This window comes from Phocoena phocoena, chromosome 1, assembly GCF_963924675.1.
Source record: "Phocoena phocoena chromosome 1, mPhoPho1.1, whole genome shotgun sequence".
Classification (NCBI taxonomy): Eukaryota; Metazoa; Chordata; class Mammalia; order Artiodactyla; family Phocoenidae; genus Phocoena; species Phocoena phocoena.
Genome location: NC_089219.1, coordinates 38,207,594 through 38,232,365, shown reverse-complemented (window position 1 = coordinate 38,232,365; position 24,772 = coordinate 38,207,594). Strand labels below are relative to the sequence as shown.

Here is a 24,772-nt window from a genome sequence, read left to right as displayed (position 1 = left end):
TTGCTGATCACTGGACTTTATTAAGACGGAATCATTGATAATTACACAGAAGCTACCTGCCTAAGCCAAAAATCCTTGAGGTTCACATGAACTTAGTTACACAAATAAGAAACAAATGGCATGTTCAAAACCATAAGGAAATATCCCGAAGCCCGGGTGATGAAGGCTGGGGTGAGAACGAATCTGCACATTTACTTCAAGCTGTTAAAGAGTTTGTGGGCCACCTGGATGGAAAGAAAAGGATGTCATCAACTCGTATCTCTAATGTCATGAGTTACAAGGGCCTTCATAACCTGAAACAGTACTGCCTCTCCTCCCACCACTTGCCTTCTGACACCCCCACACCCTTCGTGAGCCCTAGTGAACTCCCTTCAATTACCTGACTCATAGCTCCCTTCTAACCAGAACTCTTTCTCACTTTTTCATCTTTTAATTTTCCTTCAAAATCTAAACTTACATGTTATTTCCTGCAAGCTGTCTCTTAACAAGCTCCTGTCCCTCCTGTCTTCCCCACAGAAACTTATGCCTCCCATATCACAGCGCTTATTAATTCAACAAATATTTATAAAACATCTACTATATGCCAGATACTGTTCTAGGTGCTGAGTGAGTCACAACGGTAAACAAGACAATATCTCTGTCTCCTCTGGAACTTAGAGAACAATGAGAAATATAATATATATATACTTTGATAGTGATAAATGCTATGAGGAAAATAAAATAGGGGCAGGGGGAGGGAATAGCAACTTTAAATAGAAGGGTCAGTAAAGGCCATCCTGAGGTTACACCCAAGAGATTTACCAGTTTACTAACCGTTCTACTTCTGTCTCTGCTGGCTTATAACTCAGTGTAGAACAGGACTATGCTTGTCTCATTCCCAGATATTAACCTAGTGTTGCCTCATAAAAGTATTATAATAATATAACATTTACCATTTTAGCCATTTTAAACTATCCATTTCTGTGGCATTAAGTAATTCACATTGTTCTGCAACCATCAACTTCCAGAACTTTTTCATTTTTCCCAACTGAAACTCCGTACCCATTAAATAATAATTCCCATTTCCCCCTCCCTCCAACCCCTGGCAACTACTATTCAATTTTCTGTCTCAATCAATCTGACTACTCTAGATGCCTCATATAAATGGAATGATATTTGTTCTTTTGTGTTTGGTTTATTTCACTTAGCATGTTTTCAAGGTTCACCCATGTTATAGCATGTGTCGTTTCCTTCCATTTTAAGGCTCAATAATATTCCATTATATGTGTATACCACATTTTGTTTATCCTTCCCACCAATGGACACTTGGGTTGCACCCACCTTTTGGCTATTGTGAATGCTATGAATATGAACACGTATGCACAAATATCTATTCAAGTCCCTGAACAGTCTCAATTCTTCTGGGTGTAAACCAAGAAGTGGAATTGCTGGATCATATGGTACTATGTTTAATTTTTTGAGTAAAGTACTTATTTCTTTTTATTGCCAAATAATATTCCTTTATATGGATAAATCACATTTTATATATCCATTTATCAGTTGTTTTGTTTCCAATTGTGGCTATTACGAATAATGCTTCTATGAATTATCTGTATATAAGTTTGTGTAGAGATGTCTTCATTTCTCTTGGGTATGTAACTACAAGTGGAATTGCTGGGTCATATGTTAACTCTACGTTTAACCTTCTGAAGAACTGCCAGACTTTTCCATAGGGCTGTACCAATTTACATTCCCATAAGCAGTGTATAGGAGGTTTCCAGTTTTTCCACATCACCAACACGTTTTTCTTCATGATATGGAGAATTGTATATAAATGTTCCCTCTTTCCACTAAAATCATGTTGAAAAAAAGTTGTATGAATATATATAAACCAGAGGTTGGATAAAATATGAATATATATCAATGGAAAAGAATATAATGCCTCTTCATAATATTTTACACGTACATGTGTTTATCATGATTTCATTTTTGTTTAAAAATCTGATAATATATACCAGAAAACGTGGTAATCTCTAGACAGTATGATTTCAGTTGGATTTTTGTCTTTATAAAAAAAAATTTCCAGGGAATTCCCTGGTAGTCCAGTAGTTAGGACTCCGTGCTTCCACTGCAGGGGTCACAGGTTCAATCCCTGGTTGGAGAACTAAGATTCTGCACGCCACGTGGTGCAGCCAGAAAAAAAAACAAACAAAAATAATTTTTTCCTTAACTATCACAATGTGTTTAATATGAGCCTGTGTATGAGTATGTGTACATGTACATTTGTGTGTTTGCATTGTATATTATAGAATTAAAACAAAATACCTAAATTGGGATTGCTGAAGCATAAATTATGGAAGTTGCCTGAGTGGAGATCATTAACTATTTTACTAGTTATTTAAACTATTAAACTATAACTAGTGGGGAGTTTATTGATTTATTGACCCCCTTCACCCATTTCTCCCTATCTTTTTGATTATAGCCATCCTTGAGGTATGAAGTGGTATCTCATTGTGGTTTTGATTTGCATTTCCCTAAGAGCATTAAGCATCTTTTCATATGCTTATTAGCCACCCAATCAGTTTTAACATAAACAATCATATTGAACTTTGCCTACCCTGTAATTTATGAAAATACCTTACTGTTATATGTAAGGGAGTCAAACACAAGTTTACTTAAAAAAGCAAAACAAAACAAACAACTTTTGTACCAACTATTATGTACAAGACACACTGGAGGATATAAATTATTTTAAAGAGTAGACTTCCGTACTTAAAAATACAAAATCCAGTTTCCCCACTGTTTAGCAGTGTAAATTAGAACATCACTTCTCTTCTCTGAGCCTCAGTTTCAGCACTGTCCTGCCTCTAGGATGAAAAGGTGGTCAGCACCAAGTCTTCCCTGGCCACTGTAAGCTTTCCCCTTCCTGACCTTAGGCTGACTTACACAGTGGTCCCTTGCATGCAAGAAGTCTAAGAGCTCCTCTGTGCAATCCTCTGTCTGTGACCTGGAGGATACACGCTCATCACAGAGCTCTAGCCGCTCCCGAGCCTTTACACATTTCTCCAGCTGCTCGCATTGCTCTCTCACTGTTGTTAGGGGATCCTGAATGAGAAACATACACACACACAGAAAACCAAAATGGGGGTTTTAGGAAACCCACAAACCATAAGCTTTGATTTATACAACCACCAAACCAAGGTGCTGCCTCTGAATTACCGTGCAGAAGGCCAGCTGGCAGAGCCACACTGCCGCCAGAAATGGGAGAATGGGGTCTCCCATTCAATTCTGATGCTAAGTAGTAGGGGAAAGTTTCACATTCCTGCCTTCCAGGGTTGCCAGTATGCACTGAAAGCCTCAGTCCTATCTGAAAAACAAGGTGGTAAAGGAAACCTGGCCAAACCTGAAGTAGATCTATAGGAGGCCTTACTTGTTAACACAGCATTTTGGGATATGTAATGTCTGTGAATTTCAATTCCCTTCGTCTGACAACCAGGCCTATGCACCCCAGCTGCCCAGCTAGAAGGGTAATGTTACATGGAGAAGGACAATCTAAGAAAGGTTCCTTCTAGAATTTTTATTAAACCACAGATAGCATATGATTGAGTACCAGGCCTTCAAGATGCTACTCTGCTCCCTGATACCATGACTGGAGAAGCCTCAAACCCAGAGAAGACTCAGCTTCCCAGGCCCACACGTCCCCCAAACACTGTACAGGAGGTATTAAAGGATTTTTCCACTCCCATTCTCTCTAAGGTGTCAAGACTCCTTAAATTGCCCTTAAGAGTTTCATGAAACTCAAACTTTCTTTTACTGAGAAGGTTCCAAACCTGACACAGCTCTTACCACTAATTCCTCCTCCTCCTCTTCTTCCTACAAAACGAAAACAAAATTAATGTCAGCAGCAATTTTATAATACATATATTCCCAATCATACTGATGTTGTAATCACTGAGGACAGACATTATTAATCTTTTTATATTTTCTGTATTTTATGATGATTTGATGTTTTAGGAGACTTGCTAATCCTGGAGACAGCCCCTCCCAGGACTGGCTAATTTCTAGAGTTAGCAAACAACTTGCCTGGGGGCACGCATTTCCTATGCAAACCAACCAATCCAAAACCCTTCTCAACAACCATCTTTCTCTAACTCTCCTACACTAAACCAATTATTGCCCCTGCACTAATCACATCAGGGCTAAGTGTCAAACAAACAGGGACCAGCCCAAAGCCCAGAGCCCACCACGAAATTATCCACTCTTAAACTTGCTAGAGCACACCTATCCCGCCTCACTCATTCCTTTTTCCTTCTGCTCCAGATTGATCCAAGCACTTCCCCATGTGGCCCTGGGTGGTATGGCCTACCCCCTTCTCTTGGGAACTTCTTTCAAAAACAGTTGTCTCATCTTAGTTATGCTTTGAAGAAGGATGATAAATATTCTAGACAGGGCCACTTCAACATTTTACCAATTATACAATTTAAATTATTTTTTAATAAATTATAAAGTAGTTTAAATTTAAAAAAAAAGTTGTCTCCATGCTTGTAACCTTACCCTACCTGATTAAAACAAGTCCTGGGTATATTTCAACAAGAACACACAATTTCACATTCATCAGCAACAAACTTAAGTGCGCACAACATTCTAACATTTATAAGCACTTTCATTTCTGTAATGATTTGATTAATCACAACAGTCCCTTAAGGGGCTCCCAGTTTAGGAAAAACAAACACTAATTAAACATTTTCTGATATAGATTCAAGCTGTCATATTAAAACTGCCATATCAATTTTAATGTATAGATTTTGCAAATACTATGCTATATGTAATACCTAACTGTATCTGTAGTGTATATGTAATATATTTATGCTTATTAAATGTTTTAATTTTTTCTGGAAAAAAAAAAGATTCAGGCTGTCAGATGTTCATATGGAATCTGCGTAACTTAAGTATTTTATTCTAAATTCTGGTAGGTCCCAGTATTACCAGAAATAGCTAAATTTAATCCTCACACCCCAAACCAAGTTAGGAAGAAAGCTAACATTTTTTTTTCCTAGGCTCTGAACTTGAATTGGGAACATGAAAATAGCCAAACCTAAACTCTATTTTAGCCAGAGCTTAACTAAAGATAGTTTCGATCACTGCTTTTTGGCTTGCTGAGCTCCCAGGACACTAAGTAGATTAACAACATAAGTGCACCAAAGGTCTACACAACTCCATTCACCAGCTTGAAAACATCAGGCCCTACCTGTTACTCCTGATTCAGGTGCACAACCTTCCAAGAGGAGCAGTGTAAAAAAAATTCCCCTTGGGAGCAACAGCATAGGCCTAAATCTGTGGCTTAGCATAGTCTGATCAGTAACTCAACCTGCCAAAAGTAAGGCATTTGCCTGACTGTGCATGCATGTGTCCACATTTGGGGGAAGGGAAAGAAAAGGTATACATACAGAAAAAAAGAACTAGCTCAGAGATCCTTCACTGTGTTTACAAAATTCCAATACAATCTGCCCCATTCTCTACCATGACCTTCAGTGAAGGGACCAAAGCTCATGAAAGCTGGGAGTGAGGGGTAGGGCAGGTTCAACTGTAACCCAGGCTATTTATTCTTACAATTAGCAAAGGTGTCTTCTAAACACGAAGATGTTACTTAGGAGGTAAAATTCTAGTTTTCCATTAATCAAGGTTTCTTAACCTTACTCTTTAAAAAAATTCATCCTGAGTAAAGTTTTTCCAGAAAACTGAAACCACATTCTGCCTGAGTTAGAAACCGGAAATTAGCATCCTAGAAGCAAGACCTTTATATTCTTTCCCTATTAGCAATGCTACTACACTGATCATTTTATGTCTTTGATAATTTTGTGACAAAAGTATCATGGCATGTTTCGGGAAAACAAATCCAAAAACAAGTCTGAATATAGACTACTTCATGTAAAACTTCATGTCAATGAGAAAAACCAAGGTCACACTACATAAAAAGATTCAATCTCCAAGAGGAACACGTTCTTCATAACAAACTTCAGTTTTCTTATTTTAAAATTGACTACTTGTTTACTTTCTTTTCCCTTATCTACTGCTGTGGTGAGCCCTACTTAACTTTCTGGTATACTTCCAGCTGAACTTCTTGAGGCTGGCTCCACTTCTTTCTGGTCCTCTTTCTCATTATAAGACTAGAAAAAATTATGGGATAAACTAGTTTCCAACTATTCTGAACCCACAGCTGTCGGGAAGTGACCAGAAAACAAAGAATAGACAGGAAATATGATGGGAAACAAAAAACTAGTTGGCTTCTGTAAAACTGTGTAACACTGTGGCTAAGTCTTGGCTCTGGAACCATGCTGCTTGGGTTCAATTCCTGGCTCCAATATTTACTAGCTGTGTGTCCTCAGACAAGATATTTAACCTCTCTATGCTTGTTTCCTCATCTGTAAAATGGCAACATTAAGAGTACCTAATACTTACCTCACAGGACTATTGTGTGGCTTAAATGATTTAGTACATACAAAGCACTTGGAATCGTTAAGCAGCCAATAAATTATTATTATATTGGCATTCTCAGTCAGGGAAAGAGCTCCCTCTTTTATCACAGAATTATACCGCACATCCCCACACTGTCCCCAAAGACACCTCCCCCTCCCTCCACCCAAAGAAAAAGAAAACACGTTTTCACAGAAACTAGCGTTAAGGCCAGCTGCCCGGAATCTCCACAGAAGATATGGCAGGATTCCCGACCCGAGCTGAGGCGAGGGCTGGGTTGGTCCGCTTGCTCCCAAACTAGGGGCTCTGAACACCTGACTGACTAAAAACACAGGCACTGCTTTTACAAAAGTTTAGTCCACACAGCATTTTCGTTCTCATTAAACCTTCACCACATTCATAGAATGGGGAAGCCAAGGCCCAGAGAAAACCTAGTCATCTACTTGCCCAAGGTCACTCGACGAACTCCTGGGAAGGGTTGGGGGAACCAGCTCTCCCAACCCTGCAAACCCTACGGGGGAAACGTTTTTTGGCGGGCTAGGGCCTGAGCCTCAGAGCTACGAAGAGGGTCGAGTCGCTCGCCTGGTCTTACCTCATTGGGATCTCCGGACCCGGTCAGCATCCTTTGCTCTTCCTCCAGCACCATGACCGACTGCTGTTGTGGATTCAACACGAGCAGCAACAGCGGCACCTATTCCACTTCAGGATCAAGAAGGACTTGTAAGGGTCACTCAGCGGATATCCGGCGATCTGGCCGGAAGTGCGGCAGACTAGTCGTGGTCGCGAACACACGCTCCGATTGGAATGTACTACTGCTCAGAGGCAGGGAATGGGGGTAGCTGGTATTTGCACCAGAGGAGGATTTGCTAAGGAATTATCCCCTTAGTCATGCCAGACCAAAACATATTGACACTTGGAATTTACTTGAAATATTGGCTTCTAAGAGACTTGGAAAGTATGCAGAAGTATTCGATGTTCCTTTAGCGCAATTCCCAGTCTTCCCCACATCGCTGATGGAACCGTCCTAACTGCTGACCTTTTCAAGATGGCGGCCCGCGAATGCTACTCTCGGGCTCGCGCACCTCCCCAAGATGGCGGCGCCCGAGGCCTGGCGCGCCCGGAGTTGCTGGTTCTGTGAGGTAGCGGCGGCAACGACCATGGAGGCCACGTCCCGGGAGGCGGCGCCAGCGAAGAGCTCGGCCTCGGGCCCCAGCGCTCCCCCCGCCCTGTTCGAGCTGTGCGGGCGGGCGGTGAGCGCCCATATGGGGGTTCTGGAAAGCGGGGTGTGGGGTAAGTCGCGGGGTGAGGGGCTACCTCTGGCAACGAGCGGAGACGGCCCAGCGGCCGGGGGGCGCGGGGGGCGAGGCCGGGAGGCCTGGAGCAAGGCCCAGCCCGGGGCACTGGAAGCCAGACCTTTGGGTCGGAGCATGAATTCCGTGACTGACAGGACTGGGCACAGTAAAGGCAGAGACCAAACCGGCAGGTGGACCCGCACCGCGGCCTGGCCGGGGGGCGCGGGGGGCGAGGCCAGGAGGCCCGGTCTGGAGCGAAGCGGGCCGGGCGACAGAGGCAGGACTGACTAGCCGGGCTGTGGGCTCCGAAGTGACACTCGGGCTGGGCCGGGCTGATGAGTCTCGGATGTCTAACGGACGGTCAGGGATGGCCCTTCTGCTTGGGGGCGGGGGCCGAGGTTGCGAGGCCCGGACGGAGGCCAGGAGGCCCGGCCCGGGGCCACCTAACCAGACTGACGGCGCGGGGCCTCCGGCGTCTGTCTGACAGACCGCGGGGGCCGAGACTCCGGAGGCCAAGCCGCTGAGCGAGGGCAGCCAGTGGACTGGAGAGCGAGGGGATGGGGCTGCCAGAGAGGCCGAACGGCTCGGGGCGCCGAGGCCTTTCTGACGGCCCGGGGCTGGAGGGAGCGAACAGACGGCCAGGGCCTCGGATGCCAAACTGACTGAGCGACGGACTGACGGGCAGGGCACAGAGCGCCGGAGGCCGCTCGGATTGGCCGGAGCGGCGAGGAAGGGCCAGAGAGCGGGTGGAGGCCGGGAGAGGATCAGAAATCGACGGAGGCGCGAATGACGGACAGGCGGGAAGGGCCACGGAGGCCCCAGGCGGGGCGACGGCCCGGGGATCCCGAACTGGGAGGGGGCGCGGCGCCGCTAGGAGGCCTGGGTCCGAGTGGAGTGAAAGGAGGCCCGGGCCTGAGAGCGGCCGAGACCGCCAGGCCCGGCCTGGGTTGAGGGCGCCCAGGCTGAGAAGCACAGGCGGGCGGCCTAGGGCGCTGGGATGAGGGCCTGGGAGGGTGAGCCGACTAGCCCGGCCGGGGGGCCTGGGAGTACGGCGGCGGGGTGGGCCGAGTAACGGAGGAGGGAGGCCTGCGGGCGGATGGGCACAAGGAGGCCGGGCCGTGGGGTGGGTACCGCTGGTCGCAGTCTGCCAGCTGAGGAGGAGAGCGCGGGTGGGCGACCTGGGCACTGACGGTGAGAGTGAAAGAGAGGAAAGTGAGAGGTCTGGGGGTAGGCCTGCCCGCACGGGACGGAGGGAGGCCTTGGGCCTGACTGACTGCTGGTGTGAGGGGGTGGGGCCCGGAGGCCAGGACTGAAGTTGGGTGAGGAGATGGCAGGCCAGGCCGAGGGCCCGGGGAGGGGGAGGGGGTGGCAGGAGAGAAGGCCCTGGGCCTTGCGGTGGGGGGGGGTGGGGGGTGGTGGTGTCTAGAGTAGGCCTCAGGAATGGTGGTTGTGGTGCTTTTGCGAGGAGGAAGGCCCGTGTAAGGTCAGGAGTGGGGGTTTGATGTCCTGGGATGGGGGTTTGGGTTACACGCGTGAGGAGGCCGATGTGGAGAAAAGGCCCTGGCGTTTGGGGGGTTGGGCCTCCAGGAATGAGCCCCAAAGCTGTGGAGTGGTTAAGGAGGTCCAGGGATGGAGGAAGGCCCTTGGTGGTGGTGGTGGTGGGGACGGATCCTGAAGAGGCCCAAGTGCCTTGTCTGCTGGGGGAAGACTGTTAGAAGTCCTCAGGCCTAGTGAGGGGGAGGGGATTGTGGAGGCCCTGGACCAACAGCTAAAAGAGGAGAGTCAGGCTGACTCATGGGCAATGGGAGAAGAGTCTCAGTGGATCTGTGCAGGAGGCTCAGAAAAATCCTGGGGAATGTGGAAGAAGGTACAGTGGATCTGGCAGTGTCAGCCTGGACCTTCCAGAATGCTAAACCTGGCTACCAGGGCAGAGGACTGGGGGTGGAGGCCCAAAGTTGGGAAGGGGAAGCATTGAAGATGTGGGCTGGAAAGAAGCAAGGAAGAGCCTGGCTTAAGAAGAATGGAGAAAGGTACAGAGGAGTTTGTGAATAACGGGATGAGAATCCCTGTGGCTGTGAGAGGGGATGGCTAAACAGGGGAGCATTATGGACAGAGGAGGAAGAGCTTCTATGGGCCTAGCCCAGGTGGACAGTCACACAGAATAAAGCTAGGTCTCTTAGAAGGGCCAAGTAAGAGGCCTGCTAAGCAATGCTATTTTGGAGGAAGGTCTCAGTGTGGGCTAACAGCCAGGAAAGCCTTCCTGGAAGTAGTGCACTAGCTTTTCTTTGTGTAGAGAGAGAAGAGGGGAAAATGAGTAAAGGCAGCAGGAAAGGATATAATGAGGAATAAAATAGGTATGTTATACCTTGAATGCCAGGATATGGAACTTGGACTTTATTTTGAATGCAGTAGAGTGACTACATTAGTATAATAGCATAGGGAATTAATGCTTTTTTCAGCAGGTACATTGAGTACCTACTATGTAGAAAGAATTGTACTAGGCTCTTGGATATCTAGACTCAGTTATTGCATAAGTAAAGATAAAAGGAGATCCTGGAATGTAAGTTTTGAAAGAATTTTCTCAAGTATCATGATCTTAAGACTTGTTCTTGGCAGGACAGAGATGCTTTTGACAGGATAAGAATAATAATAGCTAAAATTTAGTGAGATTATGGACAGGCATAGTCTTCAAAAGATTATGAGCATGGTCTCCTTTAATTTTCACAACTATCTTAAGAGGTAGTTATTATTATTATCTGAATTTTAAAATTGAGGAAACTGAGGCTCAAAGACATTAATTTGTCCATGAATTCATAATTAAGTGGTACAATCAGGATTTCACCCAGTTTTGTCCAATCTAGAGACTAAACCATTTAGCCACAATACTGTAATGCCTCTCAGATCTAGGGAAGTTAGCAAGAGCAAGTTTTGTTTTTAAGATATATTGAATTAAGAGTATAGAGCCTAATTGTTTCTATTCTTCATAGGAAAGTGCTAGTTCAGGGTATAGTGGGAGCCCAAAGGATGGAAGTGGCCAGTTTGGAAGAGTGGGAAGGGATTTCAGGAAAGGCTTAATAAAGGGCATGTGATACGTGAAAGATGAGTAATTGATATGCTGAAAATGGCAAGAACATTCCCAGTGGAGAGAACAGCATGACAAAGGCACAGGCAGAAAGCAGGGAGTTAGGTAACTGAAAAAAGTAGTTTATTATGGCTGAAGTGTAGGAGGCAAAGCAGGGAGCTGGAGAAGTTAGTAGGGCCCAGATTATGAAGGACTTTTTTTTTAAATCACACATATTCAAAAGGACCTTTTAAATGAGGAATGGTCCATTAGGCTTGGGCAGAAGTGAACTGCCAGCTCCTAAATGAGCCTATCAGCTTGCTTTGTGGGATTATCTCACCCTTGAAGACATGCATGCCCCTGAAATTCCAGCTGCCAACTAAGTGGCTGAAGATAAGTGGACCAGAGTTTGAATTAAACTTAGGTTAGCTTCTATAAGTTCCACTCGTCAAGTGAGAAGTCTGCCCTTCTGTTTTCCTTTCCAGTAGGATAAATAATGCTTGCAACTCTGGGAGAAAAAAGTAAATTTTATGTTTGGTTTTTGTAGCCCTCCCAGGCCCAATACTTCAAAGCATCTTACCTCTGCTCAATATATATTACTTGGAGAGGATTGAGGAAACTGCCCTCAAGAAAGGTGAGTGTTTTTCTGTCTTTTTTTCAGTCACTGATTGTAAGCAAGGCACCATGATGTTCTTCAGGTAAATATTACACCTGATACCTGCATAGAACTTCATGCTTTTCAGAAGTACCCTCACACCTATTTTCTTTTTTTTTTTTTTTTTTTCACACCTATTTTCTTATCTGATTTCTCAATGTCCTGTGAAACACAAAACAAGTATGTGATCCCTATTATACTAATAAAAAAGAAACCACAGGCACACAAAAATTAATAGCAAAGCCAAATAGAACCCAGATCTTTTGCAGGATCTTAGTTCCCCGACCAGGGATTGAACCCAGGCTCCGGCAGTGAAAGCACCAAATCCTAACCACTGGACAGCCAGGGAATTCCTGAACACAGATCTTTCTTTTTTTAAGTTATTTTTTTAAATTAATTTATTTATTTTTGGCCGCATTGGGTCTTCGTTGCTGCACACGGGCTTTCTCTAGTTGCGGTGCGCGGGCTTCTCATTGCAGTGGCTTCTCTTGTAGAACATGGGCTCTAGGCACATGGGCTTCAGTAGTTGTAGCTCACGGGCTCAGTAGTTGTGGCTCGTGGGCTCTAGAGCATAGACTCAGTAGTTGTGGCACACGGACTTAATTGCTCTGCACCATGTGGGATCTTCCTGGACCAGGGCTCGAACCCTGTGTCCCCTGCATTGGCAGGAGGATTTTTAACCACTGCGCCACCAGGGAAGCCCCAGATCTTTTTTTTTTAATAAACTTCAGTTACGACAATGTATTCTTTTAAATTCATTATTTATTTATTTTTGGCTGCATTGAGTCTTAGTTGCAGCACGCGGGATCTTCATTGAGGCATGCAGAATCTTTCATTGCGGCGCCCGGGCTTCTCTCTAGTTGTGGCATGTGGGTTTTCTCTTCGCTAGTTGTGGCATGCAGGCTCCAGGGCATGTGGGCTCCAGAGTTGTGGCGTGCAGGTTCCAGAGCGCGTGGGCTCTGTAGTTTGTGGCATGAGGGCCCTCTAGTTGAGGCGTGCGAGCTCAGTAGTTGTGGCACGTGGGCTTAGTTGCCCCACAGCATGCGGGACCTTAGTTCTCTGACCAGGGATCGAACCCGCGTCCATTGCATTGTAAGGAGGATTCTTTACCACTGGAGCACCAGGGAAGTCCTGAACCCAGATCTTTTGAATCTTTTTTTTTTTTTTTTTTGCGGTACGTGGGCCTCTCACCGCTGCGGCCTCTCCCATTGCGGAGAGGCTCAGCGGCCATGCTTTCCGGGCCCAGCCGCTCCGTGGCACGTGGGATCTTCCCAGACTGGGGCATGAACCCGTGTCCCCCACATCGGCAGGTGGACTCCCAACTACTGCGCCACCAGGGAAGCCCCTTTTGAATCTTTTGAATTAGTTTTTCTAATTTATCAAGCTGCCTCCCAAACCCCTCATTGGACACATCTGTTAACAGCTAACATTCATCTAACTAACCCTGTTCCAAGCACTGTCTTAGGCACTTTACCTGGGGAAACTCATTTAATATTTTCAACAACTCTGTGAAATTGCTATTAACAACTACATTTTATAGATAAGGAAACTGAGGTACAGAAAAATTAAGTATCTTGCCCAAGGTTATACTGCTAGACTATGGTTTGCTGATGTTTGAAGCCAGGCAGTCTGTTGTTAGAGCCAGTGCTCTTTACCACTCTGCCATGTTGCTCCTGTGAACCTAGAAAAGGACATTAAAAGGCTGATGTACTTCACTCATGGAGACCAAGGAGCAGCCAAGTAAATGTGATATTTCTCTCTACAGGCCTCTCCACTCAGGCCATTTGGCGCCGACTATGGGATGAGCTGATGAAGACAAGGCCTTCCAGTTTGGAAGTAAGTTAAGGCACCAACCAGGTAGAACTCTGGCCTGACTTTGCACAGTGAAAGCAGGAATAGCACACAAATACAAGCTGGGTACTGGTAAAGTGCAGGGGCAGGCATGGAATGAATTTGGGAAGAGGTCTCTGATGGCTTGTCACGAAGTTCTTTTCATTTGACATTTGTCACTGACTTGTTCACCATGTTTGCAGGTGACACAAAACAGGGAAAGGTAGTGATCACAATGGATGGCAGAACCTGGATTCAGATCTTGACAGGGCTGGAGCAATGGTCAAACCTAACAAGATGAAATTTAGCAGAATAAACCAACTCTCCACTTGAGTCTAAAAAATTCTAATTGCATGACCTCAGGGTAGTGGGTGGAGGGGTCTGGCTCAGCAGCAGCTAGAATAAAAAAGATTAAGGGGGTTTAGTCTACATTGTGCTAAAGCCACTCATATAATGACTGTATCCTGAGCTGTGTGAACTAATGTAACTATAATGTAGACTGAAAGACAAGGGGGATGATAGACCTGCTTGACTCTGCAGTGGTCAGGCTATCCCTGGAGTATGGAGAAAGAAGTCAAAGCCACATCATGTGAGTCACATTTGGAAGACTGGAGATGTTTTTCCTGAAAAAGAGAAGACTTGGGGAACATGAACTGTCTTGAAATATTTGAAAGAGGGATTAACAGACTTGTTCTGGGTGGAAGCTAAAGGAGGATAAATTTTTGCTAAACTGTAGAATTTTTAAACTCTGAGGTTATTGGTGATGAAACAAGCTAATTCCAGAGGTAATAAGCTTCCCATCACTAAGTGTTTAATAGAGTCTGGATAACCCCACCTGACACAAGGGTACTGTATCAATAGAAGAAGTTTGGCATTGTTGGAGATATTGGACAAGATACTTTTAGGGGTCCTCTTAGCCCTTAGAATAATAAGATTCTATTATTCATTGGTTCAAATATAACTCACTGGAGCTCTCATTTAAACAGAATTCCTTTTACTGCTCCATAATTCGGTGACAGGACAGATTGAGTTCAATAAACATTTACTCAAACTTACCACATACCACATCTTATGCTGAATATTAGAGGTACAGACACAATCCCTAATCTTGAGGAACTGTCAGTTTAGTGGGGAAATCTGCAAACAAATACATCATGTATGGTAGGCCAAGTGGTATGATCGAGTGTAGTGAGAAGGTTGAAGGAAAAGGGAGTAAGAAAGTCTTGCCTAGGAAGTAGTATTTGAACTGGGCTTTATATAGTGAATGAGGCCAAATGACAAGAGAACAAGCTCTTATCAGAAATTGGAGATTTATTTTGTGGGGATACACTAGGTTCAGTAATAACATTCAGCTCCATATCCTTCAGCTTTTCCACTTCTAGATGTAGATGCAGCCCCTGGAGTTCAGCATAATGACATTGAGGCCCAATGAAATTATCAGGCATTATGTATAGGAGTTAGGCCTTATGAGGAAGGGAAGTGGACACAAGAATGTTAAGAAATGGCAACAGCTTCCTGCAACCTTTAAAGAAACATGAGATTCACTTTGTCACAGTGTCTCCCAAGTAGTATGGTTGACTAACAGGTGATGGAGACTGTAATATCTTTCTCTTTGAGAAGGCTTTTTCCACCATTATCTCAAGCTTCCTGGGAAGGAATGTCTATTTGTTATCTGTTTCCTTGTCTCAGAGTATTTCAGAATATATAGGAAGCCCCAGGCCTGGTGGCCTAACAGTCACCTACACAGAAGTCCTGACTTGGAGCATTATATCCATTCCAGAGGGTGTCTGCTTCCACTTCCCACTTTTGCATAACAGTAACCTTCACTTCATTCATAATTCAGACAGTTATTGAGTGACTATTCAGTTCCAGGCACTATGCTAGGTTCTAGGTATACAGTGGTGAGCAAGATAGAGTACCTGGTTGCTTATGGAGCAATAGTATTTCAGACTGTGTAGTACTAGTGTATATGTGTATTAAGAGATCTGCAGAATAAAATAGATATTCTGGAGACAAAGCAATGGGGAAATGAAGGATTATTCAATCAGTGGTTCTCTAGTAACTGGTTAACCATTTGGAAAAAATAAAGTTAGAGCCTCACTTTACAATATACTCAATTTCTATATAGATTAAAGATTACATTGTAAAAAGTAAAAGCACAAAACAGTTTTAAAAAAGAATAAAGGTGACTGGTTATCTAATCTCAGGGTGGAGAGTGCTAGTAAATAGGCAGAACCAAAAAAGAAAATATGGACACATCTGGCCACATAAAATGCCAACACTATAAATACAATTTAAAAGGCACGTAAAAGAATGTTTGCAACAATATTTGCAATATAAAAGGATACAGAAGATAAGACAGGCAAACAGTAGAATAAAATGAATATAGATTTGGACAAGTTTCAGAATATACAAAAATCTCCAATAAAGTAAAAAATGTTCAATCTCATTAATAATAAAAAAATGGGAAAGTAAAATTATACCTCTTAAATTAGTGAAGTATTGTTTTAATTTGGTTTTGTTTTAAAAGATAATTCCAGGGGTGGGTAGGACTTGCATTTTAATATGCTGGTGGTGGGAGCAGAAATGTTACAACTTTCTTGGTGGGCAATCTGGTGATAATTGTCAAGAGTCTTTAAAATATTCAAATTCTTCAACTAGAAATTTTAAGAAGTATATATCTTATGGTATATAAAATTGAGATACTCGTGAAGATTTATTTCCAGATGTTCATTACAGCAAAGTTTAATATAAAAAGCTAGAAACAATTTAAGTATTCAATAATATAGAAATTATTAAATATAGTACATCCATATTTTCAAAATATTAATAAAGTCATTCTAAAAATATTTAAATACGTGGTGGTAAAAATGTTTAATGATGTGGTGATAAGTAATGTTTAAAAAAAAAGCCCAGCATTTGAAACTGTTCAGAATTGTCTCAGTGTTATAAACACAAATACCTATAGCTCATCACATATACATATACACTCCAAAAAGTTGGTTTACACATGATTTTTGATTTGCTTCCTTATAGTTCCACAAACAATATTTCTGTTATCAGAAAAACAGTGGACGATATATAATTTATGAGCATTTGCAGGCTCTAACAATTTAGTACAAGAAAATATTTAGCTCTCCCTAGTTTGTACACACTTCTTCCTTCCCTACCAGTACCTGAGCTGCCAGCCCGTTGTGGATGGGCCAAGGACTGATTGTGTTGGTAAGCAAATGTCATGTCACCTCTTTGGTGGTGCCTTATTTCCCCTACTCTCCCCCAAAAGAAAGTATTTAAATCACTTTGCATTGTCTGAACCATAGTGTATGAACTGTAGTGTACAGGTCCACAAAATGAGTGGTTTGGACTAGATCTCTCAGGTATTTTTCAGCTTTGAAGTTTTAGCATAGAATCTTCTACAAGGTGGTGATGGAATAAAATGCAGTGAATTGCTATCTGCTTATGCATTAATTCATGAGAAAGAAGCCATTGCAATAGTCAACTAATTTTACATACTTATTTAATTTTCACAACAACTCTGTCATGTAGGTATAGTTTTGTTCCTCAGTTTACAGATGATGAAACTGAGGCAGAAAGAGGAAAAGTGACTTACCTAAGGTGACAGTTCATGAATGGCTGACTGGACATTCAAGTTGAGGCAGTCTGGCTCTGGAGTGCATGCTCTTAATCACTATGTCATGCTGCTTTCACTGTGGTTATCACAGGTCTGGAGTGTTCCAATTTCAAATATTCTCTCCTATTGTCTTTGTAAACCAATAAAATGTCTGAAAAACCCTAGTATTTAGTTATCTAAAGTTCATATTCCACATGCCTTATAGTCGGAAACAGCCACAATATCTTGGTTCATGTTCACATATTTATCCATATTTTAGGCCCAGATCTCATGGTAACCATCTATTTCACTTGTGAAGTTGAAGCCTTGCTAGGGATACCTGCAAGTATTTTTCAAGGCTGTGTGGGCCAGCAAATGTGTGAAAAAAGTGCTAGAATGAGGCAGGATTAAAGGATTCAGGAATACCCTCTTAGCTTCCACTTAAGGCTGAGTAGAGATTTGGTTGCCAGGTATTTTTTTCTGCTGCCCTCAGGCCCCCACACTGCTGCTGGACGGGCCTTTCTCACTTGTTGCTGCCATGCAGTTAGCTTAAACATGAAGTCGTTCCTAATTATTACCACAGCAGGGTCTTGGGGAATAGCTAGGGCAAAAGGAATGACACTTTTGCCTGAGAATAGGGGCCCACCTCCTGCCTGCCAAGAACCTCATATAAACTGAGGGTCAATCTGGTATGAGGGAATGCACGGAGGCAGGGTAGATACCAAAGGAAGTATCTTATTTTTAGCCTTTGGGAACCTCAGGCCCCACTACCTTCAGGTTGAATAAGCACCCTGCTTAACAGGCTCTGCCTCCATCCAGTCCATTTCACATTTCCCATGTGGGGTAATTATTATCATTAACAACAGAAGTTACATTTTGTATTTTACAGTTTACAAGGTGCTTTAAACTTGCACTGTCTCATTTGATCTTCACAACAAACCTGTGAAGCAGGTGATATTATCCACATTTTACAGATGAAGAAAGAGGTTTAAAGAGGTCCAGAGTATAGTGGCAGAGCTGGCACTTTTATCAAAGTCATCAGACTTTCTATGCACCTTAGGAGAGAATGGGGACTTAGAGAAATACTTAGAGAAATATCAGTATTTGTCTCAATGTGTCCTTTGGAGGTAGGTAGCAGTAATTCCTAATCTCTGATATATACATCAGAATCATCTGGGGAAGGTTTAAAAAATAAAGATGCATGGACCTTACCTCAGATGTAACATAATATAATCACCAAGTCTGGGTACATGGCATATGAATTTTGGGAAAAAGCTCCACAGTAAATTCTGATGTATATCAAAGCTTAAAAATCACTTGTGTTCAGTTCTTCTAAATGTATCAGAATAGTGTGATGAAATCTCATACCCATCAAAGCAAAGTATTGCCTTGGAGAAAACTAAGGCACTAGTTTTCTAGTTGCTGCCTCCTCTCCAGGAATTTCTAATCTGGTTGGGATGAGATGTGTATACAGGAAGAGACTCAACACCATGAGACATATGTACCAACATCTAAGACCTGAGTAGTCAGTATCAGAGTACCAACATGAGAGGTAGGGGGGAGGCGTAGAAAGTGGGGCAGACACTCAATGAGACGAACAGCCTCAAAGAGCAAAATGTTAGTAGGTCTTCATGAAGTCTATTTGATCTGGCAATGGAGAGCATTTCTGGCAGAGGTAGGAAAGGAAAAAAGGCACGTTTGGGTCAGTGAGGTGACCAGTTTCGCCAGAGCAAAGCATTCATGAGCAAGGTGTGGCAGATAAAGCTTCTCAGGTAGGCAGAGGCTATATTGTGGACAGCTTTCCCTGCCAGCGTGAGGAACTTCAAATGTGTTGCAGCACTGATCCCCTAAGCAGTGGGGAGACATTAGGGGTTTTAAAGGAGAATAATGTAATCAGAGTTTTGTTTTTTAATACAAAGATGAACCCAGTGGACTTGTGCAAAAGTTTGGGAAGGGGAACAAGCAGAGGAATCAGGAAGCTAATGAAGTAGCCAGGTGTCTGAACAAAGGTGGTAGTGTTAAGAATGGAAAGTTAGGATCAGGTTCTAAAAATGAGTGTGGAAGAACTTGCAGGGTTGAATGTTTCACTTGGGAGGCACTATAGTAACAGTCTCTGGAACCAAATTTCCTGGGTTCCAATCCTTTTTTTTGGCTATGCCCTTTGGCTTGTGGGATCTTGGTTCCCCGACCAGGGATTGAACCTGGGACCTCAGAAGTGAGAGCTCACAGTCCTAACCACTGGATCACCAGGGAATTCCCTCCTGGGTTCAGATCCTAATCCTGCTCCTTAACTGTAACCACAGGCAATAACATTTGTGCCTTGGTTTTCTTACCTGTAAAATGGATCTAATAGTAATATATACCTCAAAGATGTGAGGATTAAATGAACTTGCATACGTTATTTAGAATGTTACCTGGCTCAGTAACCAGCTAGCTATTGGAAGGAAGGAAACTGGGTTCCATTGGTAGCACTTAGTATCACAGCTGTCTGGAATGTTCTCTGCTTTCAGAGCGTGACCTGTTGGCGAGCCAAGTTTATGGAGGCCTTTTTTTCCCATGTTCTACGTGGGACCATTGATGTGTCTTCTGACAGGCGTCTTTGTGACCAGCGCTTCTCACCTCTCCTGCATAGCTCCCGCCATGTCCGGCAGCTCACCATCTGCAACATGCTGCAGGGTGCGACTGAGCTGGTGGCTGAGCCCAATCGCAGGGTTCTGGAGACCCTGGCCAGTTCCCTGCACACCCTCAAGTTCCGCCACCTGCTTTTCTCTGATGTGGCTGCTCAGCAGTCACTTCGGCAGCTGTTGCATCAGCTTATTCACCATGGGGCTGTCAGCCAGGTGTCGCTGTACTCCTGGCCTGTACCTGAGTCAGCCCTTTTCATTCTTATCCTCACCATGAGTGCTGGCTTCTGGCAGCCAGGCCCCGGTGGCCCACCCTGCCGCCTCTGTGGAGAGGCCTCCCGAGGCCGGGCCCCATCCCGAGATGAAGGGTCCCTCCTGCTGGGCTCACGCCGGCCTCGCCGGGATGCTGCTGAGCGATGTGCTGCAGCCCTGATGGCCTCCCGGCGGAAGAGTGAAGCCAAGCAGACGGCCAGAGGCGCACCTGCCGCTCGGGTAACACGCCGGAGCACACAGGAGAGCCTGACAGCAGGCGGGACAGACCCTAAGAGGGAGCCGCTCCCTCCAGCCACTTCCCATGAGGCTCCTGGCACCAAACGCCCACCCTCTGCTCCAGCCACCACCTCCTCTGCCTCTGCTTCTTCTTCCACATCCTCATCTAAACGGGCTCCAGCTAGCTCAGCCCCACAGCCTAAGCCCCTAAAGCGTTTTAAGCGAGCTGCAGGGAAGAAGGGTGCTCGCACCCGTCAGGGGTCTGGTGCTGAATCTGAAGACCTATATGACTTTGTTTTCATTGTGGCGGGTGAGAAAGAGGATGGGGAAGAGATGGAGATCGGGGAAGTGGCTTGTGGAGCACTGGATGGATCAGATCCCAGTTGCCTGGGGCTACCAGCACTGGAGGCCTCCCAAAGATTCCGCAGCATTTCCACCTTGGAGCTCTTCACGGTTCCACTCTCCACAGAGGCGGCTCTGACACTGTGCCACCTGCTGAGCTCCTGGGTGTCTCTGGAGAGCCTCACACTCTCCTATAATGGTGAGTGCCCTGAAGGGGCAGGGGTTGGGTCTCCCAGCAGCACCAGCTGTGTGCCCAACCCTGTGGAGGGGAATAGGGGGTATGATCAGGAAGCTGCCTCCTCACAGGGAGGCAGAAGGCACACACGTGATATAGTGGCAGACTGTCGGTGCTAGAGAAGATGAACACAAGGTCTACAGGCTTGATTTAGTTGGAAGCAGGGGTTCCTGAGGGACAATGAGAATCTGAAGAATGAGTCTACCTTAGATATGGTAGGCAAACCAAGGACAGGTGGGAGAATATAGTGTACACAGGGCCAACCAGGACTGAGGTTGGATCTTGTCATACCAAAGCAGCTATATAAAAAGGTGTGGGATACCTTTTTTTTTTTTTTTTAAATCAGACCAGCAACCTGCAAAACAGCCCTCAGTTCTTTCCCATCTGGTTGCGCCCAGCTAGCCAAATTTCAGTTCTGGCTAAATCCAGCCATCTGCCTAGGTTGCTGAACACTGCTAGAGAAAAGTCACACAACTGCAGACTGGTGCTACTATATACATTCATGGTCTTCATCCTCATATGAACCCTTTCTGCAACATCAGTTCCATTCCTACCCTACCACTTCAAACCCTTCTTTTCCTCTCAGCAGATGACCACCTACTTCACAGAAAATAGAAGCCATCACACATGAACTCCTTCAACTTGTTAACCAACCTAGAAACTCCTACACCTGCACTCTTCCTTTCTTCCTTCATCACAATGGGAGAAATGGCTGCCCTATCTAAGGCTAACTCTTCTGCCTGTGCTCTGGATACATACCCTCTTACCTCCTTAGGAAAGCACATTTTTCAAATGCCTCAATAAGAGCTAACTTTTATATACCGCCTACTATGCATCTGGCATATTTTAAATATTTTTTTTTAATTTATTTTATTATTTTTGGCTGCGTTGGGTCTTCATTGCTGCACGCGGGCTCTCTCTAGTTGCGGCGAGTACTCTTTGTTGCGGTGTGAGGGCTTCTCATTGCAGTGGCTTCTCTTGTTGCAGAGTGTGGGCTCTAGGCGCGCAGGCTTCAGTAGTTGTGGCTCGCGGGCTCTAGAGTGCAGGCTCAGTAGTTGCAGCACACGGGCTTAGTTGCTCTGCGGCATGTGGGATCTTCCCGGACCAGGGCTTGAACCCATGTGCCCTGCATTGGCAGGTGGATTCTTAACCACTGCGCCACCAGGGAAGCCCCTTTAAATATTCTTCAACTAATTTAATCCTTACAATTCTGAGGTCAAGTGACTTGCCCAGGATAAGTTAGTAAATTGTAGAGCTAGAATTCAAACCCAGGTAACCTGGCTCCAGAACTCATGCTTATAAACCACTTAATGCTGCCTCTCTTCTCTCAATCAGGTATCCACCAAAAACTACCACCACCACCTCCGTCTATTCCATTTATTAACTACTGTCCTATTCTTCCATGCCCTTCAGAGACAACCTTAAGAGTCATCTGTGCCCTCTTTTCTCACAGCCACTCCAGCCTTGCTTACACCCTGTCTACTGCATCAAGGACCTCGAGGTGACCAACGTCATCCTTGTTGCTAAGTCCAATATATACCTTTCAGTCCTCATCTTAAATTAATTCTCGGCATCATCTGCTATTAAGTATTGTCTTCTTCGTGAAATAGTTTCATTTCTACTACCTCAAAATTTTCTGAATTTTTTTCTCCTCCCTTTCTGGACATTACTTCTCTCTTAATGTTCAGAGATCCTCAAAACTCTCCCAGTTTACACATGCTTCCTGGACTTCGTTTCAAAGACCAACTATGCTGAAGACACCCCCATTTTATGACATTAGCCCAGATCCTCCTCCTAAACTCCAGACCTATTTATCCATCTGACAACTAGATATCACAGGATTCATAAAACACACTCCCCAACCTGAATGCATCTTCTTCCTTCTAAACAGACCTTCCTTCTGTTCTCAGTGACATCACAGATTCAGTTGCTCAAAAGCAGCCTGGATTCTCTTACGCCACATATATTTGGCTACCAGGTGGTACAATCTCTCAGATTCATTTATCTCCACATTCTTAATTCAGACTACCATTACCTCTCATCTGGATTCATTTCAGCAGTTCCTTCTGACTCCATACACACCATACAACTCATTTTTTACACCGCAACCCAAGCATTTTCAAAACTGCAAATCTGTCAAACATCTAAAAATTCAATGGCTTCTTGTCACTGTATGTTTTTACTTAGAGGACCATTCATGTTCTTACCCTGCTTACCTCTATAGTTGAATCGTCCCTCCCTCATACTTTACACACCAGCCACATTGAGTATTTCTCAGTTCTTGGAACCTGCCACTCTTTCTCCTTCAGGTCTTGATATGTGCCAAGCTCACTCTGCCAGTCACTCCTCCTCCTTTTAGCCTCTCTTTTATGTTCTTTAGGACTCAGCCAGAGAGTCTTTACTGACGAAGGCTAAATTGGGTGTTAAGTACCCATCCTTTTACTTCCACAGCACTCTACTTCCCCAGTTCCCATCATATGCTTTTGTTATCAGGCTGTATAGGCAGGAACAAGATCTGCTGCTCATGACTCCCTAGCAGAAAAACATGCTTACCAGGTGCTTACCATGGGTAAGGTTTAGTTGAATGAATGAATCAAAAGGAGCCTGCTCAGTCCAAGGAGAGATAAAGGTGTGGCTTCCAAGGAATTATTTGCTCTGTGGCATTAAGCAACTGCCCTAACCTTTCTGGATCCTACTCCCTTCTGTGGGATGTGGTTATGGTTTTCGGCCCTATTCCCACCCAATGAATTTAAAAGTATTCCCTACTGGATCACTGTCACTCTCCTGCTTAGTTTTCAGATGTTCCCCATGACGTATAGGAAAAGTCCAGAGATCTCTGCTGCTGTCTGGGCCCATCATTCAGCCAGCAGCCACATGCTGTCCCACCACATCCTATCTTCTGTTTTGTGACTCTGCCCTGACTGATGTGTGAGGGCATGGCCCAGTAGAGGCGGCATCAGTAAGCTGGTTACCTGAGGAAAAAGCAAGACAACGGATGAATAGCTGAGAATGATTTAAAATAATCTGACCCAAAGCTCAGATTTGGTAGTTATCAACAGAAATATTTGGAGTTGTATCTGAGTATTACCCCTACTGATACTCCCACATGACTGACCCAATCTCTTTCCTGCCATAGGCCTGGGCTCTAATATCTTCCGCCTGCTAGATAGCCTGCGGGCCCTGTCAAGCCAGGCTGGATGCCGCCTCCGTGCCCTGCATCTCAGTGACCTGTTCTCACCACTGCCCATCCTGGAGCTGACACGTGCCATTGTGCGAGCCCTGCCCCTGTTGCGGGTCCTCTCTATTCGTGTCGACCACCCTAGCCAGAGGGACAACCCTGCAGTACCAGGGAATGCAGGGCCCCCTAGCCACATAATTGGGGATGAGGAGATACCAGGTGAAGTACTATGCGCGTGTGTCTATCTCCACAGACGTGTGCAGGTCTGTTTGTGTGGGGAAGGCAAAAGATCTCTAATCCAGGCCAGTCACCACACATTGCTGGCTTATCTGTAATTTGTTGCCTTTAGAGCCTGTTCTTAAAGATAACCATGGGTTGGATAGATCCCAGACCAACACTAGCCCCGTAGGGAGTGACTATGGCAGATCTGTCTCCAGAAAGGGGTCTGAACCAAGAACAGACCTGACCGTTAGACTAGATTGGGTCCCCATGCTGTATGTCCCCTTAGTTCCTGCATGTCTCATATGCCACCATGCTGCATACTCTACTTGTGTCTGATTAGTTGTGTTCTTGGATTAAAAGCACCATTAAGGACAAGGACTAAATCGGATATTAGCATACTGCCTCGCATATAGTAGGCACTCAAGGACAAGTAGACGAGTAAATGATTTTTCAGTGAATCCTTTAAGGACAGGATGGGACCTGCAATGGAAGAGAAGTAGCAATGACTAGCTGTAATCTTCTCTCCCTACCATATCCAGAAAACTGCCTGGAACAGCTGGAGATGGGATTTCCACGGGGAGCCCAGCCAGCCCCACTGCTCTGCTCTGTACTGAAGGCCTCAGGTTCTCTGCAGCAGCTGTCCCTGGATAGTGCCACCTTTGCCTCTCCCCAAGATTTTGGGCTTGTGTTGCAGACACTCAAAGGTAGGACCCAGTTAGAATGGTAAAGGGAGAATAGAAGGGGACTTTGCATTGTTCTTTGAGAACACTAAGGTCCATAA

At 44.7% G+C, this 24,772-nt stretch overlaps 2 protein-coding genes across 4 annotated transcripts in view; one reads left to right on the top strand and one right to left on the bottom strand.

The window, feature by feature from the left end:
• Nucleotides 1-7,512, bottom strand: UQCRH (ubiquinol-cytochrome c reductase hinge protein). 3 transcript variants are annotated; one of them, XM_065891579.1, is made up of 4 exons: nucleotides 7,046-7,512; nucleotides 3,826-3,852; nucleotides 2,926-3,084; nucleotides 1-224 (listed from the first exon to the last, which is right to left on the bottom strand). In XM_065891579.1, the coding sequence occupies exons 1-4, from the start codon at nucleotides 7,097-7,099 to the stop codon at nucleotides 192-194; spliced, it is 273 nt and encodes a 90-aa protein (XP_065747651.1). In that variant the 5' UTR covers nucleotides 7,100-7,512; the 3' UTR covers nucleotides 1-191. The 3 variants fall into 3 exon arrangements, with proteins under 3 accessions (XP_065747651.1, XP_065747664.1, XP_065747657.1); XM_065891592.1 differs by lacking the exon at nucleotides 3,826-3,852 and having other exon boundaries at nucleotides 192-224; nucleotides 7,046-7,099; XM_065891585.1 differs by lacking the exons at nucleotides 3,826-3,852; nucleotides 7,046-7,512 and adding an exon at nucleotides 3,199-3,261 and having other exon boundaries at nucleotides 192-224.
• LRRC41 (leucine rich repeat containing 41) overlaps nucleotides 7,502-24,772 on the top strand; it is a 19,161-nt gene continuing 1,890 nt past the window's right edge. The window contains exons 1-6 of the mRNA XM_065891570.1: nucleotides 7,502-7,743; nucleotides 11,354-11,440; nucleotides 13,227-13,297; nucleotides 19,412-20,555; nucleotides 23,728-23,988; nucleotides 24,531-24,695. Of these exons, the coding sequence (XP_065747642.1) occupies nucleotides 7,545-7,743; nucleotides 11,354-11,440; nucleotides 13,227-13,297; nucleotides 19,412-20,555; nucleotides 23,728-23,988; nucleotides 24,531-24,695 (1,927 nt within the window). The 5' untranslated portion in view covers nucleotides 7,502-7,544. The remainder of the gene's footprint in view (nucleotides 7,744-11,353; nucleotides 11,441-13,226; nucleotides 13,298-19,411; nucleotides 20,556-23,727; nucleotides 23,989-24,530; nucleotides 24,696-24,772) is intronic.

Bases quoted from the DNA above. Each gene is read 5' to 3' on its own strand.
- UQCRH (XM_065891579.1), bottom strand. From the start codon at position 7,099: ATGGTGCTGGAGGAAGAGCAAAGGATGCTGACCGGGTCCGGAGATCCC. The intron at 3,085-3,825 runs GTAAGAGCTGTG...TTTCTCATTCAG, and splicing joins AGGAGGAGGAGGAATTAGTG to GATCCCCTAACAACAGTGAG. The intron at 225-2,925 runs GTAAGTCAGCCT...CTTTCCATCCAG, and splicing joins TGCATGCAAGGGACCACTGT to GTGGCCCACAAACTCTTTAA.